Raw genomic sequence first — 15,710 nt, forward strand, 5'->3', positions numbered from 1 at the left:
TTATACACTGGCTTTCTGAACCTGAGTGCAGCTGAGGGGATCTTTTCTAATTACCGGAAGGTACTTCTTTCCTCAACGTTGTGACCTGACCCAGGACAAGTCTGTACGACACGCTATGTAAGTAGCGAACAAGTCAAGTGCAAACCAGCTGAATGTATGGATCTTACGCTGGTGCTGAGATCGCTTCAGATTAGTCGTCATGATTCCAAAGTTTGTTTTGAAATCTGCGAGCATCGAGTGTCAGTCAGAACTGAAGATGAAGCATTAATGAATGCTGAATTCTCATGCTTTATGCGTACTTCCCTTCTAGATTTTTCCATTCTCTGCTATTTTTACCATACTGTTGCATTTAAATTTCCTACACAATGACTTGGCGTGATTAAAATAAAATTGTGCTGCACGTATGAAAAACCGAGTGGTCAGCAAGCGGGTCCTCACGCCTTCACTGCATCGATCTCACCGTTTACTTGTCAGACAGTCTCTTTTGCAGGACTGCAAGCTCCCCAGGACCTCACTGTGCACTTGACCGAGCGAGGACTAACCTTGTTAGTTCAGCTCTTCTGGGAAATAGACAGGGAGACAGGATTACCCGGTGTTCGGGGGAAATGCCTGTGAAGGGCAAAGGGCTTGGGCACAGAAGCTGGGGAGAGGCTTCGTATTACTTTGCAGGTCTAACACCTGGGAAGGAGTGGGGAATGGAAGAGGACCGTGTGGGCAGGGTCTCAGACTTCAGAGCAGCTCTAAGAAAGATCTGCCCAGGGGGCGCCTGGGTGGCTCATTCCGTTGAGCGTTTGCCTTCGGCTGGGGTCATGATCTCAGGGTCCTGGGATCGAACCCCGCATTGGGCTCCCTGCTCAGTGGGAAGTCTGCTTCTCCCTCTCACTCTCCCTCTGTGCTCTCTCTTTCTCTTTCAAATAAATAAATAAAAATCTAAAAAAAAAGAAAGACCTGCCCAGGCCACTGAGGAATCCTGGAGGCACAGTCATCCACCAGAGGAGTCCCCCAATTCACTGGACTGGGCCTGCCTCAGTAGTGCCACCAGACCAGCCACTGGCTGAAAGCAGCCTGCGAGAGGCACGGCCTCAGTGAGAACGTCGCAGCGGATCTAGAGAAACGACAGCTGCGGCCGTCCGTCAGTTCTGCTCCCCGCAGATCTGAGCGGCACATTTTGATGACGGCCATGGCAACTGACAGACAGAAGGTTGGCCACACCCCAAGGATACAGAGCCAAAGGCAGTGATGCCAGGATCTGTCACCTTGACGCAGAGAGAGGGAGCGGGCCCTTGGGCCCCTCGGAGTAGGCCTTCATACATATGTATAAATACGTACAGCAGGCAGTCTTTACATATAGCGAATGCGTAGTCATTCAAATGCCACCCTAAAAGGTTTACTTTCTTTTTTATTTATTTTATTTTTTTAAGATTTTATTTATTTGAGATAGCTAGAGAGAGAGCACAAGCAGGGGGAAGGAACAGAGGGGGAGAGGGAGAAGCTGACTCCCCACTGAACAGGGAGCCTGACTCGGGACTCGATCCCAGGACTCTGGGATCAGGACCTGAGCCGAAGGCAGATGCTTAACCAACTGAGACTCCCAGATGTCTCCAGATTTACTTTCCAAGTTTGTGAATTTCCTTCCAGGTCTTACCATGGCTACATTCTTGCAATCACCATGCAAGTAGTACTTCACATTTTCTAAAGGTTTGATATTTATAACTAATATTTCTACATTTCTATCAGAATCTTCATAATTACACTCTTTGGTGACCAAACAATATTCAACAGATGGATGTGCCACAATTTCCTAAGTCATTGTTGTTCAACATTTGCCTTATTTTTATTTTGTTTTTTAACATTTTTATTTATTTGAGAGAGAGATACAGCGAGAGAGGGAACACAAGCAGGGGGAGCGGGAGAGGGAGAAACAGGCTTCCCGCGGAGCAGGGAGCCCGATGTGGGGCTCGATCCCAGGACCCTGGGCTCACGATCTGAGCCGAAGGCAGACGCTTAACGACTGAGCCACCCAGGGGCCCTTGATTAAAAAAAAAAAAAAAATTACCATAAGAATGTACATCTTTGGACATATACTATTTAGTTTCTGTTGGGTTATAGCTCTAGGATAAGTTTCTAGGTTTTAAGTTACTGGATCAAAAGATAAAGTTTTGTGATTGCATCAAGTTTTGCCAAATTGCTTTGTAAAAACATTGTCAATTAATCATGTACATTAGTTATCTATTGCTGCACAAAAAATTACCGTAAAACTATGTGATTAATACAACCCACATTTACTGTCTCACTGCTTCTGTGTGGTCACGGATCCAAGCACAGCTTAGCTGTCCTTTGTTTCAGGGTCTGTCCCAGGTTACAATGAAGGTGTCGGCTGAAGTTGTCGTCTCTTCTGAAAAGCTCGACTGGGGATGGATTATCTTCCAAGCTCACTTGGTTGTCGTCAGGATTCAGTTCCTCGTGGGCTGTTGGACTGAAGGTCTCAGTTCTTTTTTGTCCCCCCTCAGTTCTTAGGCAGCTGTTGGTCAGAGGCTGCCCTTAGTTCCTTGCTATGTGGGCCTCTCCAACATGGCAACTCGCTTTATCAAAACATGCATCTGAGAAAACAAGAGAGTCTGCCAGCAAGACTTTTGCAACTCAATCACAGAAGTGATGCCCCCTTAATGTTGCTGTATTCTGTTGCTTTGAACCAGGGGAGCAAGGGGAGAGGCTGACAAAAGGCCCAGAGCACCAGGAGTGGCGGTCGTCGGGGGCCATCTTGGAGGCTGTCTATTACAAATGTCACCAAGAGCATACGCTTGTGCCAATTTTACCACAACCACCCTAACACTGACTGTTCTAATATTTTAAAATTACCAGTGTGGTAGGTGTAAATGACTATCTCCCTCTTCTCTGGCCTGGTATCGACCCCTAGGGTCCCGTGGGTCCTCTGCTCTCAGGTGCTGCCAAGGAATTTCCCAAAAGTTGTCAACTGATAGCAACTAAGACCCCTAAGGAACTGCCCTAATTGGGACTTCGAAAAGCTATAAACACAGACCTGTATTAGGGAGCAGTGAGTTCCCTGGGAGGGTTCCAGTCTCAAGGGATTGCTGGTATTTGGGCAGCAACTCCAAAACCTTGAACACCCTGGTACCCCCCGGTCCCACTTAAAAGCACAGAAATTTAGGAAATCAATCTTCTTTTAAAGCTTACTCTATCAGGGCGCCTGAGTGCCTCAGTTGGTTGGGTGTCCAACTCTTGATTTCAGCTGGGGTCATGATCTCAGTGTTGGGGGGTCTGTGGGATTGGCCCACCTTGGGCTCTGCAGTCAGCGCAGAGTCTGCTTCTCCTTCTCCCTCCACCTCTGCTGCTCCCCTGGTTTGTACTCTCTCTCCCGAATAAATAAATAAATAAAATCTTTATTTAAAAAAAAAAAGCTTACTCTATAGGCTGGGCTCCAGCTTCCCATCGGTGGAGGGCAAGCCAGGGTAGATAGAAGCCCCAGCACTCTGTGCCCTGTGCACCCACCTGCCTCGGCTTGATGATCAACCCCAATGCAGGTCATCTGGTGTGTGCGGTGTTGGGAGACCGCGCTGTACATAAAACTTGCCTACTGATCAGTTACATAACCAATGCATTTCCTGGGGAATGTATTGCCACTGTCTTTGACAATTACTCAGCCAGTGTTCTGGCAGATGGAAAACTGGTGAATCTGGGCTTATGGGATACAGCTGGACAAGAAGATTATGACAGATGAAGTCCCTTATCCTATCCACAAACAGGTGTATTCTTAATTGTCTTTTCTCTTGGGAGTCCTGCATCATTTGAAAATGTTCGAGCATAGAGGTACCCTTTAGTGCGACACCACTGTCCCAATACCCGCATTATCTTCGTGGGGACTAAACTTGATCTCAGGGGCGACAAAGACACAATTGAGAATCTTCAGGAAAAGAAGCCCACTCCCATCACCTACCATGGGGTTTGACCATGGCTAAGGAGATCGGTGCTCTAAAACACCGGGAGTGCTCCGCTCTCCTGCAGCGAGGCCTCGGTGTTTGATGAAGCTAGGCGAGTGGTTCTCTACCCCACTCCTGTCAAGAAGAGGAAGAGAAAATGCCTGCTGCTATGAATGTCTGGGCCCCTCTCCTGCCCTGTCGCCCTCGGAACCTTTGTACGCTTTGCTCAAAGATGGTGGAAGCTTCGCACTCGGCGCCATGTTTTTGTTACAGATTTCGTTACTTTTTCCTATGAAACCATTGTGAACCAATAAGTAATTTTGAGGTTTTGTTTAAAATGTAAGACTTCAAACTTTCACATTACATTAAAATTTAGCCCTAAAATGGTAAGCTTTCTTAAAGCCTTATTTTTCAAAAGCCCCTATTCTTGCTCAGATGAAGAGTTGCCAAAGTACCGTGTGAGCTAAGTTGCATTGTTGTGCTGAGAACACTAAGCGCTAAACCGTTCAAGACCTTTGTCTTTAAGAAGAGACTGCAGCCTGGGCGCCTGGGTGGCTCGGTTGGTTGGGTGTCCAACTCTTTTAAGTTTCAGCTCAGGTCATGATCTTGGGGTCATGAGATAGAGCTCCACGTTGGCCTCCACACTCAGCGGGGAGTCTGCGTGGAATTCTCTCTCTCCCTCTGTCTGGCTCATGCCTACACGCTTTCTCTCAAAATAAATAGATTAAACCTTAAAAAGGGGGGGGTGGGCCCCTGGGTGGCTCAGTCAGTTGAGCATCCAACTGTTGGTTTTGGCTCAGGTCATGCTCTCAGGGTCGAGATCGAGCCCCATGTTGGGCTTTGTGCTGAGTGCAGTCTGCCAGTTTCTCTCTCTCCCTCTGCCCCTCCCTGCCTCGTGCTCTCTCTCTAAAATAAATAGATCTTAAAAAATAAAAAATAAATTTAAAAAAATTAAAAAAAAAGAAGAGACTGCAACGTCTCAAGTTTGGAAATGCAGACACTCTCTAACTAGTTTGATAGGAAAGCAGCACAGCCTTCTTCATGACATGTTGCCCTCCAACGTAACCTGTAATTTTATCAGCCTGTGTCTATGGCTTAACACTGAATTCGTAATAGAATGTGTAATGGCTCAACTTTTGGATCAATCTTTTTGAATTTGTGGTGAGATTTTTTTTAAAAGTTAGTGTATTCCCTCTTGCTGAGATTTGGAACAGACCTCTTACTTCCCGGTCCCCGTGATGAAGTATCTGTTCAAGCCGTGGGCGCACGGGAGTGGGTAGGTGCAGCATGTGACATGATCAAAGAATGAAGACAGTATTTTGACAAAATATGGAGGTTAATTTACACGGCATTGTACATGTCACAAAAGTAAAAGTGTCACAGGTAAAACTGTAAAAGGCTAATTTCTGTCAAATGGAGTAAATGAGAAAGAAAGGTCAGTATTATCAAAAATACAATAAAGCTTACCATATACTCTTGTTGGGCTTCACATTTTGCAAACTTTATTTCACTTTCATTATCAAAACAATGCTGTAAGCTACATGCAAATATCCCCATTTAAGAAAACTTGGGCATAGAGATGTGAAATCACTTGTTCAAGGTCACTCTGCTGAAGTGGTAGGACCAGCATTTGACCCCACAGCTGGCTGCCCAGTCTGTGTCCTCTCTCTGCTTCCTAAGGTAGCCCTGTCCTCAGCTGGGGCCTGAGGGCTTGGTAAGACTTGGCCCTTCCATCCCATTCCCACCTCAGCACCAAATCTGATAAGACTGGGTGGCCTCTTCCTCTTCAGTTAGCTGCAAGGGTCTCCCCTGGAAGTTCCAGAAAGATCTGCTCAGTGACTTTTTCCTGATGAGAGGTGAGGCCGGAAAGTCACCTCTAACCAGCAGGGGAGAAAGGCTGTGGAGGCCACAGGACAAGTTTCCACGATGAAACCTTCAGAATAAATAGGACACTGTAAATGAAGGCCTCCCAAAAGCGGATCTGCAACCAGGTGCTGGCTTCAAATCTTCGTTCTGTCGCTTTCAAAGCTTTATGGTTTGCAGCCCATTTCTTCACCTTTCTGTGCTATTTCCTTGCCTGTAAAATTGAAATAACATTACCAACTACCTGTTCCAATTTGGGGACAAGTGAAAAAAGATTCTAGGAACCTTGCACAGTGTCTGGTGCATAATAAAGGCCCTATGGACATCACTGTAGGGCTGCAGCGGGCAGGGGGCCTCACTGGGTGAGGACGCGCACGGGTCAGCCCCGGCCTGCGGTATGTGCCCGCTTGCGGATGCGGGGTCCGTGTGTATGCACCAGCTATGGGCACAGCCGCAGGGGGCACAATGCTATGGCTCCTGGACGAGGCAGTGGGGCCTGCTAGGGTCAGGAATGGACAGAGCCAACGATGGCATGACGACTCTGGGACCCCTTCCCTGCGTTCCCACTGTCTGCATGTGTGCGTGTATGTGCATGCACGGGGCGGGGGCAAGGGGGTGTCTGTGTGTTTATGTAGCCCTCTGTCAGTTAGCCTAGTCCGGGGTCTGTGGAGGATTGTTCTGGGGTGTTGGGCACCTTTGCACATTCACACTCAGAGAACCGTGAACATGTAGTGGGGTGGGGAGGGGGGCACTCAGTAGAACAACGTTCTCCTGGGACGCAGGGCAGTGCCGACGACTGAGGCATGCAGCCTGCATCTGAGGAAAGATGCCCTGCAGTGCGTACAGGCTGCCTGCCACCTGGCCCAACTATGAAGCCCATGTTTTTGACTCTTTCTGGGATCAACCCCTGAATCCATGTGCAGGGGCACCACATATCATAAAACTTGGGGGGCTCCCCTTTTGCCCAAAACTCCTTGGGGGCCCCTGGAGGCCTGAGTGGGAATCTGCAGGAAGTGACTAGAAGTGTCCTGTTTCCCCCGCCGGAAGAGCAGTCTCAGACCCGGGCCAGGCCCTGCCCTTGGGAAGTCCCAAGCTGGGAAGACAGAACAGGGTCACACTGGATTCAGATGCGCCTCACCCACATGCGCCGCCAGCCGGCCTGTAATGGCTCAGACTCTAGGGAGCCAGGCCTGCCTGCTGTAGCTTCAGAGCCTTGTTCATCTCCTCAAAAATGTTATGGAGGGCCTCAGGCCACAGCAGTAATCAAGACACACCACCCTGCCCTTGTAGACAGTACGTTTCGGCAGACGGGAGGCTAAGCCCTAACTGCATGGTAACTTATTTACAGTTAGCACTGAGGGCTGGGGAGAGGCACAGGGTATGTGACCGGCGTGAATGGGGAAGGTTCGGGATTCCTGCAGGAGGAGCTCTAAGTACCTGAGACAGGGGCAGGGCGGGAGAGACCGCCCCAGAGCGAGGCACTGTGTGGAAAAGGAGGGGGACAGCAGTGAAGGAACCAAAGTGCTGCTGAGGTTAGGATCCATACAGCTGGGGGGACACCAGATGGCTGGAGAGGCCATCAGGCCGGGGCTCAGAGATGCAGCTCTGGCCAGAAAGCTAGGGGATGCCCGCAGAGGGTTTTAAGCAGGACGGAACCCAGTCAGACTTGCACTTCCAAGAGCTGGGAGAGGTGAGGACAATGGCCAGGAGGACCCAGCTGGGGAGGGCAAGGACCGAACTGAGGGTTGCCTGGGCATGCGGGACGCGCAGAACGCAGCACGGGCGGCGGGGCAGCTCCCAGGGTGGGGGCTCTGAGCCAAGTTTGGAGGCGGAACCACCTCACGCAGCATGCATGCGTGGGGACTGGGAGCAGCTCATGAGTACAGCTGGTGACGTGGAGCAGAGGGAGGCAAAGCAGCAGCCATTTCAGGGCATCGCTCCCCTTACCACTGGGGCTCCCATTCCTTACTTTTGGGGCAGGTCAGCAGGAACGCCCGAAGCTGCCGCCCTGCTCCTGCAGTACTGAAAGTAGTTGGGGTGAGGAGTGGTGTGCCCCCGGGTGGAGCTCACCGAATCCAGACCCCAACCTACACTTCCCCAGCCAAGATCAGACACTCACACGTGGTGGTAGCACTTGGGTGACAAGCCGAGGGGCCCCCTCAAGTGGCATTTCCCAGAGTGGAGACTTGTTTACCCACTCACTAACTCATCCATCCACCTCTGCCTTCATCAAGCATGTGCCCACTGCCATCCCGGGACCTGAGAGATGGGGTGTCTGCCCAGGCCTGACGCTGGGACCCATGGGCTGGTCGAATGGAGCCAGAACACCGATCTCCAGCCACGGCGACGGACCCAGCAGGAAGACCTGCCGCCCCACTCTGCTCACTGTCCACTCAGTCTCCTGCAGGAACTGCCACTGCTGAGTGGGCTTCCTGGTACTGCTCTGTGCCCTTCCCTGGGTGTGGCCCCGTCTCTTTGTCCTGAATTACACTGGCGCCAGGCCTGACTTCTTCCATTCTTCCAGGGAAAACATAATTGACAATAAAAATACATGAACGGCTGAGTGAGTCTGGCTTGCTGGCCACAACAGCCCTCACCTTCTCTGAGAAGGGGTCTCCTGTCCAAGGATCAAAAGTGGGGTCTGCTCTACCCACCACCAGAAGGCTCAAGGGAAACAAACAGGGCAAGGGTGCAGCATTCTCCTGGGCCCCGAGTGTGACACTAGGCCCAGTCCATCTCATCCACCTAAATCCTGCTTCCTCCCTGCCACCCCACAGTCCCTCTCCTCGCCAGGTACGGACCACGCTCTGGACTACATCAGCAGGTGCCTGCCCTCCCTGCAGGGCCTCGGTTTCACAGTGCCTTGTTCCTCCTTCTTCCTTTGGCCAGAGCTCCTGCCAAGTCTCCCGTGCCATAGGTCTCACCAGGTTCCAGCCAACACTTTCTCTCCCCTTCAGACCCAGGGGCGCTGAGCATGCCATCTGTGCTGGATACACCACCCTTGAAACTCCACCTCAGGCTCCCATTTCCCAGGCTCTCAGGGCCACCCTAGCGTCTCACCTGGGCCTCTAAAGCTCTTCTCTCCCCCACAGTAGAACGAAGTGAGATTAGACCACCAGGTGAACTACAGGGGGTTCTTCACTCTGGGGAAGTGTTCACGTCCCGTAAGCGCCTCTGGTGGGGAGAAGTGGCCTGACCCCCACAGCCTGCCGGAATTCAAAGACCAAGGAGGGACATCCCATTTATTTACGGCGTGTCCTCTTGGCCAGGCCCTTTTGTCCATAGCTCACACAACCCCCAAATCCTGCCAAGAAATTTACAACGCCCCCATTTTACAGCTGAGGAAACCAAGGCTCAGATTCAAAAGGGACGTGCCCAAGGTCACTGGGATCATGGACCGGGGTAGACTCTAGGCTGTTTCATTCCAGAGTCTCTGATTCATCTGACACTGGGCTGTGGGTCCAGAGGCACCGAGAGCCCCCCGAGTCAACGGCAGGGTGGCGCCTGTGTGAGGCGCCTCTGTCCTTGCGAGGAGTCTCTCAGGAGTGGCGCGGGTTGAGTGCTGCCCTCCACACCTGCAGCACACAGTCCCGGCGGGTTGTGTAGGGCAGATGTTTGATGCGGAACCAGTGTCTGGGGACGATGTTCCCGCTGGGCGTATACAGCTTCTCTCCAGGACCGCCCAAGAGACTGCGCAGGGCTACGTTGCCCGACAAAAGCTTCTCATAGAACTCCACCCCGCCCCGGGCATAGGCTGCAGATAGGGTAGCTGTGCGGCGGTCCAGCCAGGCTTCCAGGGCATGAGTGAGCGAGTCCGCCGACAAGGCGTAGGCCACAAAGCCCGCCACTGCCGCCAGCAGGTTGAAGGCAGCCCGTAAATTCATGGGGCCTCCGTAGAGCCCCAGGGCATGCTTGGCACCCACACCCAGGGCCCAGGTTCCCGCTAGGCAGGCTGGGGCCGGCAGGGCTTGGAGGGCAGCTGCACCGCTCTCCACGTACACCACTTCCTTGGCCAAGGCAAACTTCTGGGCGTCATGGGACAGGGTCAGGGCATCTCTCAGCCGGGCGCCTGCTGGGCTCTGCCAGTTCACTTTGTGCCCGTGTACAACCACTGGGTGATCGGTGTTGATCAACACGCCACCCAGGAAGGTGGCTGGGATGCCCACTACGGCCCCTGCAGGGAGTCGCGGGAAGCCAGCACTCACGGGCTGGAAGGTGAACGTGGTGAAAGCCTTGTAGCTGTGGCCGGAGGGGACACCGATGTCCTGCAGCACCTCTTGGAAGAGCCCCTGCAGCTCTGGGGAGAGCGGGGCTGGCTGGCCCTGAGGCCAGTACTGGTACAGCCATTGCATCACGGGATCTGGGACGAGGTGGTATGAGATGTGGGCCCCGAACAGGCCTGCACAGGAACCCACCAACAGGCCAGTCCTATGTCTCTGCACAAATGCTGCGGCCCGCCACAGGGGACCGGCCATGAGTGCTGCCACCGTTGTCAACCTGGGCCAAGAAAGAGAGCATCAGCCAACAGTCCCCTGGGTCGGCCTGCAGACTGAACATACCGCAGGGTCACATCCTTTTGAACAGAGGCAATACAGCAAGGTGGTTAAGAGCATGAGCTCCAGAGCCAGAGTTCAAATCCAACCTCCATCTCTGTGCAGCACCTGCCCCATCTGCCAAACAGGCATCCGACAATGGCACCCCTAGGGTGGCTGTGATGAGTATATGAATGAACACATATAAGGCAACTGAGTCCGGCAAGGTAGCAGACACCCCTTGTGATACTGCCATGACTATTACTTTTATTCCCATGGCTAGGCACAGCACGAAGTACCCAACTGCCTCACTCCACTCCTCATCCCACAGTAAAGCCCTATGATCACTAATTTATAGGTGACACCTATGTTCAACTTATTACTTCCTATATGCTAGACATAATTCTGAGACTTTATATTGTCCAACAACCGAATCCTCACAACTCCATGACCTAATTACTACTATTGCCCCTATTTTTGAACATCGGAAACTGAGGCAGAGAGAGATTAATTGGTCGAAACCCCAAACTAGCAAAGTGGCAACGTTACAGGTTGTGTGTCCCCTCCAAATTCATATGCTGAAGTCTTAACCCCCCGTCTCTCAGAATGTAACTATTTACAAATGAGGTCTTTAAATGAGGTCATTAGGGTAGGTCCCAATCTAATGACTGGTGTCCTTAAGAGAACAGATTAGGGCACAGACAGAAGAAAGACTATTAGAGGGCACAAGACTGAAGGTGACCATCTACAAGCCAGTGAGAGTGGTCTCAGAAGAAACATCATGCTGACACCTTAATCTTGGACTTTGAGCCTCCAGATCCTCAGAAAATAAATTTCCGCCACCCAGGACTTATCCTGGCAGCCCTAGCTAACACGGGCACAGTATTTGAACACAGGCTATCAGGGCCTCACAGCAAGCTTTTCATTTCAGAAAAAAAATTTAATGCTAAATTACAAATATCTACAAAAGTAGACAAAATAGCACATTAGCCCATTTCAACCAACTCATGGCCAACCTTGTTTCCTCTCTTCTCCCACCCACATTCCTCCTCCAACTGGCTTATTTTGAAACACATCCCAGGCGTCCTCTTATTTCATCCGTAAATATTTCAGCAAGAATTCCATAATTATTTTACTGTGGTTGAAGCTCACTGTCTTCCTGCCTGCCTGTGATAGCTGTTTAATTAGCAAGTACGTTGCTGCAAACAAGAACGTGGGGTGCCGCCTGGCCTGTTTTAACGAAAATTCCTAAAGGGGCACATCACTTGGGCCTATATTCTCAACGAAGCGGCTAAGGCTAGAAAAGCAAGGGTCCCTTGCTTGGGACAAAGTCCCAACGGCCCCGGGCCCACCAGCGCCAAGGCCGCGCTCCAGGCCGCGCGAGGAGGGCCTGCGGAACCCTTGCAGAGGGCTCCCCGCTGGGCGTCCATTCTGGGCGGGGGGGGGGGCCTAAGCTGCGCCCCCGCGGCTCCGCGGCTCGACCACAAGGGTGGAGGGGACCCTGGGGAGGGGGCCCGTCCCGGCTCCGCGAACCGCCCGCCCATCGGTGACTCACCTCCTCTGCCGCAGCCTGGGCCACCGCGACACGTGCGCGAGGCGGGTCCAGCGCAGAGCACGCCGGCCGGCGCTCTGGGGGCGGGGACTACAGGGGGCGGGCCTGGGGCGGGGACTACAGGGGGCGGGCCTGGCGCAGAGCACTACGCCCGGGCTCTAGGGGCGGGGACGGGAGGGGGAGGGGGGGCGACTCCGGGGGGCGGGACTCCGGGGGGCGGGACTCCGGGGGGCGGGACCCGGGCGCGGGTACTAACCCGCTGGCGGCCGGGGCCACAGCGCCTTGGGGTGGGGCAGCGACCTGCGACGTCCTCGCTTCCGGATGAGCGAAGCGAGCTGAGCAGCCCGGCCTAGCGCTTCGTTCTCTGCACTCGGAAGGCAGCCTCGGTCGCCCGTCGAGCCCTCTAGGAGACAGCGGCCCTGCGTGGGTTAGGAGGTGGCCTATGGCTAAGACCCCATCGGAGCCCATGCCCACCTGACTGCCGGGTCCGTGGCCTTTCCTGTCTGGAAGTGTTCGCCACCCCTGAACCGCCCTGGGCTTTATTTTATTACCGTAGCAGCTGCCCCTCCAGTTCCTCTTAAATGATCCACGCTTTACAGCCCACAGAGCAGCGTCGCGCCTGTCACCTTATCTTCCCAGCAACGCTTAGGTCAGGGATCATCAGCCTGCGGATGGACCAAGTCCAGTTCTCCACCTGTTATTGTAAATAAAGTTTTATTGGAAGACAGCCATGCCCATTTCTTTAAAGTTGAGTATGGCTGCTTTCTCCCAGAAGGGCAGAGTTGAGTAGCCAGGGCAGAGTTGAGTAGCCAGGACAGAGACAGACAGTCTGACCCAGAAAGCCTAAAATTTAGACTCTCTGGCCCTTACAGAAAAAGTCTGTGGACACATGAAGTACATTATTCCCACTTTACAGATGAAGAAACGAAGGCATTTAGCTTGAGCAGGGTACCCAGCTCATATGCACCTAGCATGCCCCTGAATGGCACAGGACCTCTGTCCCTGTTGCCATTACATCTCCTGCCTCCATACAAATTTAACCTAGTGGGTCTTGCTAATTCTCCCAAGTGGGTCTGGCCTCTGTGTCTGACTTTCTTTTCCATCCAACCCCTGGAGTAAAGAGGGAGGAGGACTTACCTCCTGTGTGGAGAGGTGAGACTGCGAGGGAAGATGGGGATGAACTAAATAAGTCTCCTTTCCATTGTTTTTTATGCCGTTGATTTGTTTAGAGAAACCATATCATTTGCCTTGGAGACTGTTACAAAATAAGAGACGTGAAAGACTTAACAGTTAAATGCAATACGTGGCTTTTGTTGGGATCCTGAACCAATAGATTACTGACTGTAAAAAAAGACACCTTTGAGACCACCAGGGAGATCTGAATATGGATTGAGTATCAGGTGATATTAATGAATTGCTTATTTTGTTAGGGGATGAAGCATGATATTTATGTAAACCAAAAAGTCCTTATCAGTTAAGGATGCATATAGAAGTATTGATAGGTGCAACAACATGATGTCCACTATTTAGTTCAAAATATTATAGCCAAAACAATATCACCACTACATCACCACAAAAACCAGGGGTATAGATGAAACAACATCAACAAAATGTTGGTAGTTGTTGAAGCTTCGTGACAAGTTTAGGGGAGAGCTCATTATACTGTGCTCTACTTTATGTATGTTTGGAAATTTCCATAACAAAATGTGTTTTTTTTAATGTGCATAAGGAGGTGGTGATTAAAAGGTAGGGGGCTGGAAATGGACGCTTCAGCGGTGGTGTCAATTTGGTGATGGCAGGGTCAAGAGTATGACTGTGGGAGTCAATGGCTGTGGTGGGGTAGAAGAGATTCCTGAGAATGAGGCAGTGTATGAGTCACGTTTTTAAAATTTTCCTTATTTTATGATGTTTTACAATTTGGGGGCCTTGCTAATCCTAGAAAGACTGCCCCTCCCGGGACTAGCTAATTCCTAGAGATAACAAATGACTCCCTCCACTTTCACCGCAAGCATACCTTTCATATGACAAACCAACCAATCCAGAGCCCTTACCCCCTACCACCTCCTTCAGCTCTCACCCACCGACCCAATATTTCCTCTGTTCTAAATGATCCCAGGGTCAGGTACTGGACAACTAGAGCCCCTGTAAGCCCAGGGCCCACCAAAATTATTGAAACTATCCAATCCTAAACTTCTTCAAACTTCCCACCCTGCCTCACCATTCCTTCCCATGGAAACCTCAGTAGAGGCTCTGGGCCATGCTTTCTACGTGCTCCTCCTGCTTCCTGACTGACGCCGGTACCTCCCGTGTGGCCCCATATGGCATGGTGTGCTCCCTCCTCTCAGGAAATGTAAATAATAAATACTTCTTTCAGTGGCATTGACCTTTTCATGTTGTCCCTCAGTGACCTCCAGAAATTATGTCTCAGGTACCATTAAAACCAGAGGCTCAGTTACAAGAGGCCAAAATGTTGGGTGGATTGTCTCTGCCCATGCTGAAGTTGGCAAGAATGGTGAAAGGGAGAGTGGTAAAGAATGCAAGGATCCGGGTGCTAAAGTAATTCAGAAAGGAGAGAGAGTGATTAAGGGGTGGGTGGATCATAGTAACAAGGCTGGTGGTGTACTGGAATGGTCTGAGGGCAGGCATTTCACAGGAACTGGGGTTTGCAAAGGAAATGGCCATGGGGGCAAAGAGAACACCGATTCTATCCTGAATTCCCGAGAGCATGGGGAAGAAGAAAGAAAAGGAAGAAAGAAGGGCACCTGGGTGGCTCAGTTGGTTGGGCGGCTGCCTTCGGCTAAGGCCATGATCCTGGAGTCCCGGGATCGAGTCCCGCCTCCAGCTCCCTGCTCGGCGGGGAGTCCGCTTCTCCCTCTGACCCTCTCCCCTCCCATGCTCTCTATCTCTCTCATTCTCTCTCTCTCAAATAAATAAATAAAATCTTAAAAAAAAAAAAAAGGAAGAAAGAAAAGAAGAAAATGACTTCACTTGAAAGAGCTATGGTATCCTCAGGGAAGAGAGCCAAGCTTTGGTGAAAGCGAGCAAGAGAAGCAAAAGTTCAGAGAAGGAAATGAAGGTATGTGGAATTTGCAGATGATGGACCAAGCATCCTAAAGGTTGCAGTGAGGTTTGGGAGACCTGCAAGGGGTGTGTGATTGGGACTCCATTAGGGTATAAACAGGAAATAAATATAGGGTTAAGTAACCAGGGAATGACAGATTATGGGGCATCTGGTAGTTGGTTTTTTCCCATTGTGGTAAAACACATATTTATCATCCTGACTATTTTTAAGTGTACAGTTCAGTGGTCTTTGTACAAGACATTCATAATGCTGTACAACCATCACTAGCATACATCTCTATAATTCTTTTCAAATTGTAAAACTGAGGCTCTACCCCTCACAACTCCCCACGTCCCCTGCCCCCTAGCCCCTGACAACCACCATTGTACTTTCTGTCTCTATAATTTTGACTAAGTATCTCATATAAGTGGAAACATACAGTATTTGTCTCTTTTTGAAGGGGTAATGTAACTTAGCATAAAGTCCTCAAGTTTTGTCCATGTTAAAGCATGTGACAGGATCTCCTTTCTTTTTAAGGCTAAAAAATACTCCATTGTATGTATGCACCACATTCTGTTTATCCATTCATCGGTTAATGGACATTGAGTTGCTTCTACCTTTTGGCTATTGTGAATAATGCTGTTATGAGCATGGGTGTACAAATTATCTCTTCAAGATCCCACTTTCAAATCTTTTATATAGACCCAGAGGTGAATTGCTGAATGAAATGGCAATTCTATTTTTTTTTTTTTTTGAGGAACGGC

The 15,710-nt window shown here is 50.8% G+C and overlaps 1 protein-coding gene and 1 pseudogene across 2 annotated transcripts; one reads left to right on the forward strand and one right to left on the reverse strand.

Annotated features, from left to right (window-relative positions):
- Window positions 1-3,523: 3,523 nt before the first annotated feature.
- LOC113920141 lies at window positions 3,524-4,111 on the forward strand (annotated as a pseudogene).
- Window positions 4,112-5,422: 1,311 nt separating this feature from the next.
- On the reverse strand, window positions 5,423-11,957 carry TMEM177 (transmembrane protein 177). Of its 2 annotated transcripts, XR_003519460.2 has the most exons (3): window positions 11,889-11,957; window positions 8,862-10,298; window positions 5,423-6,015 (listed from the first exon to the last, which is right to left on the reverse strand). XR_003519460.2 is itself a non-coding variant. In XM_027591461.2 (2 exons), the coding sequence occupies exon 2, from the start codon at window positions 10,274-10,276 to the stop codon at window positions 9,341-9,343; it is 936 nt and encodes a 311-aa protein (XP_027447262.1). In that variant the 5' UTR covers window positions 10,277-10,298; window positions 11,889-11,957; the 3' UTR covers window positions 6,037-9,340. The 2 variants fall into 2 exon arrangements, 1 of the variants encoding a protein (XP_027447262.1); XM_027591461.2 differs by lacking the exon at window positions 5,423-6,015 and having other exon boundaries at window positions 6,037-10,298.
- Between the last annotated feature and the right edge of the window lie 3,753 nt (window positions 11,958-15,710).

This window comes from Zalophus californianus, chromosome 3 (assembly GCF_009762305.2).
Source record: "Zalophus californianus isolate mZalCal1 chromosome 3, mZalCal1.pri.v2, whole genome shotgun sequence".
NCBI classification, from domain to species: Eukaryota; Metazoa; Chordata; class Mammalia; order Carnivora; family Otariidae; genus Zalophus; species Zalophus californianus.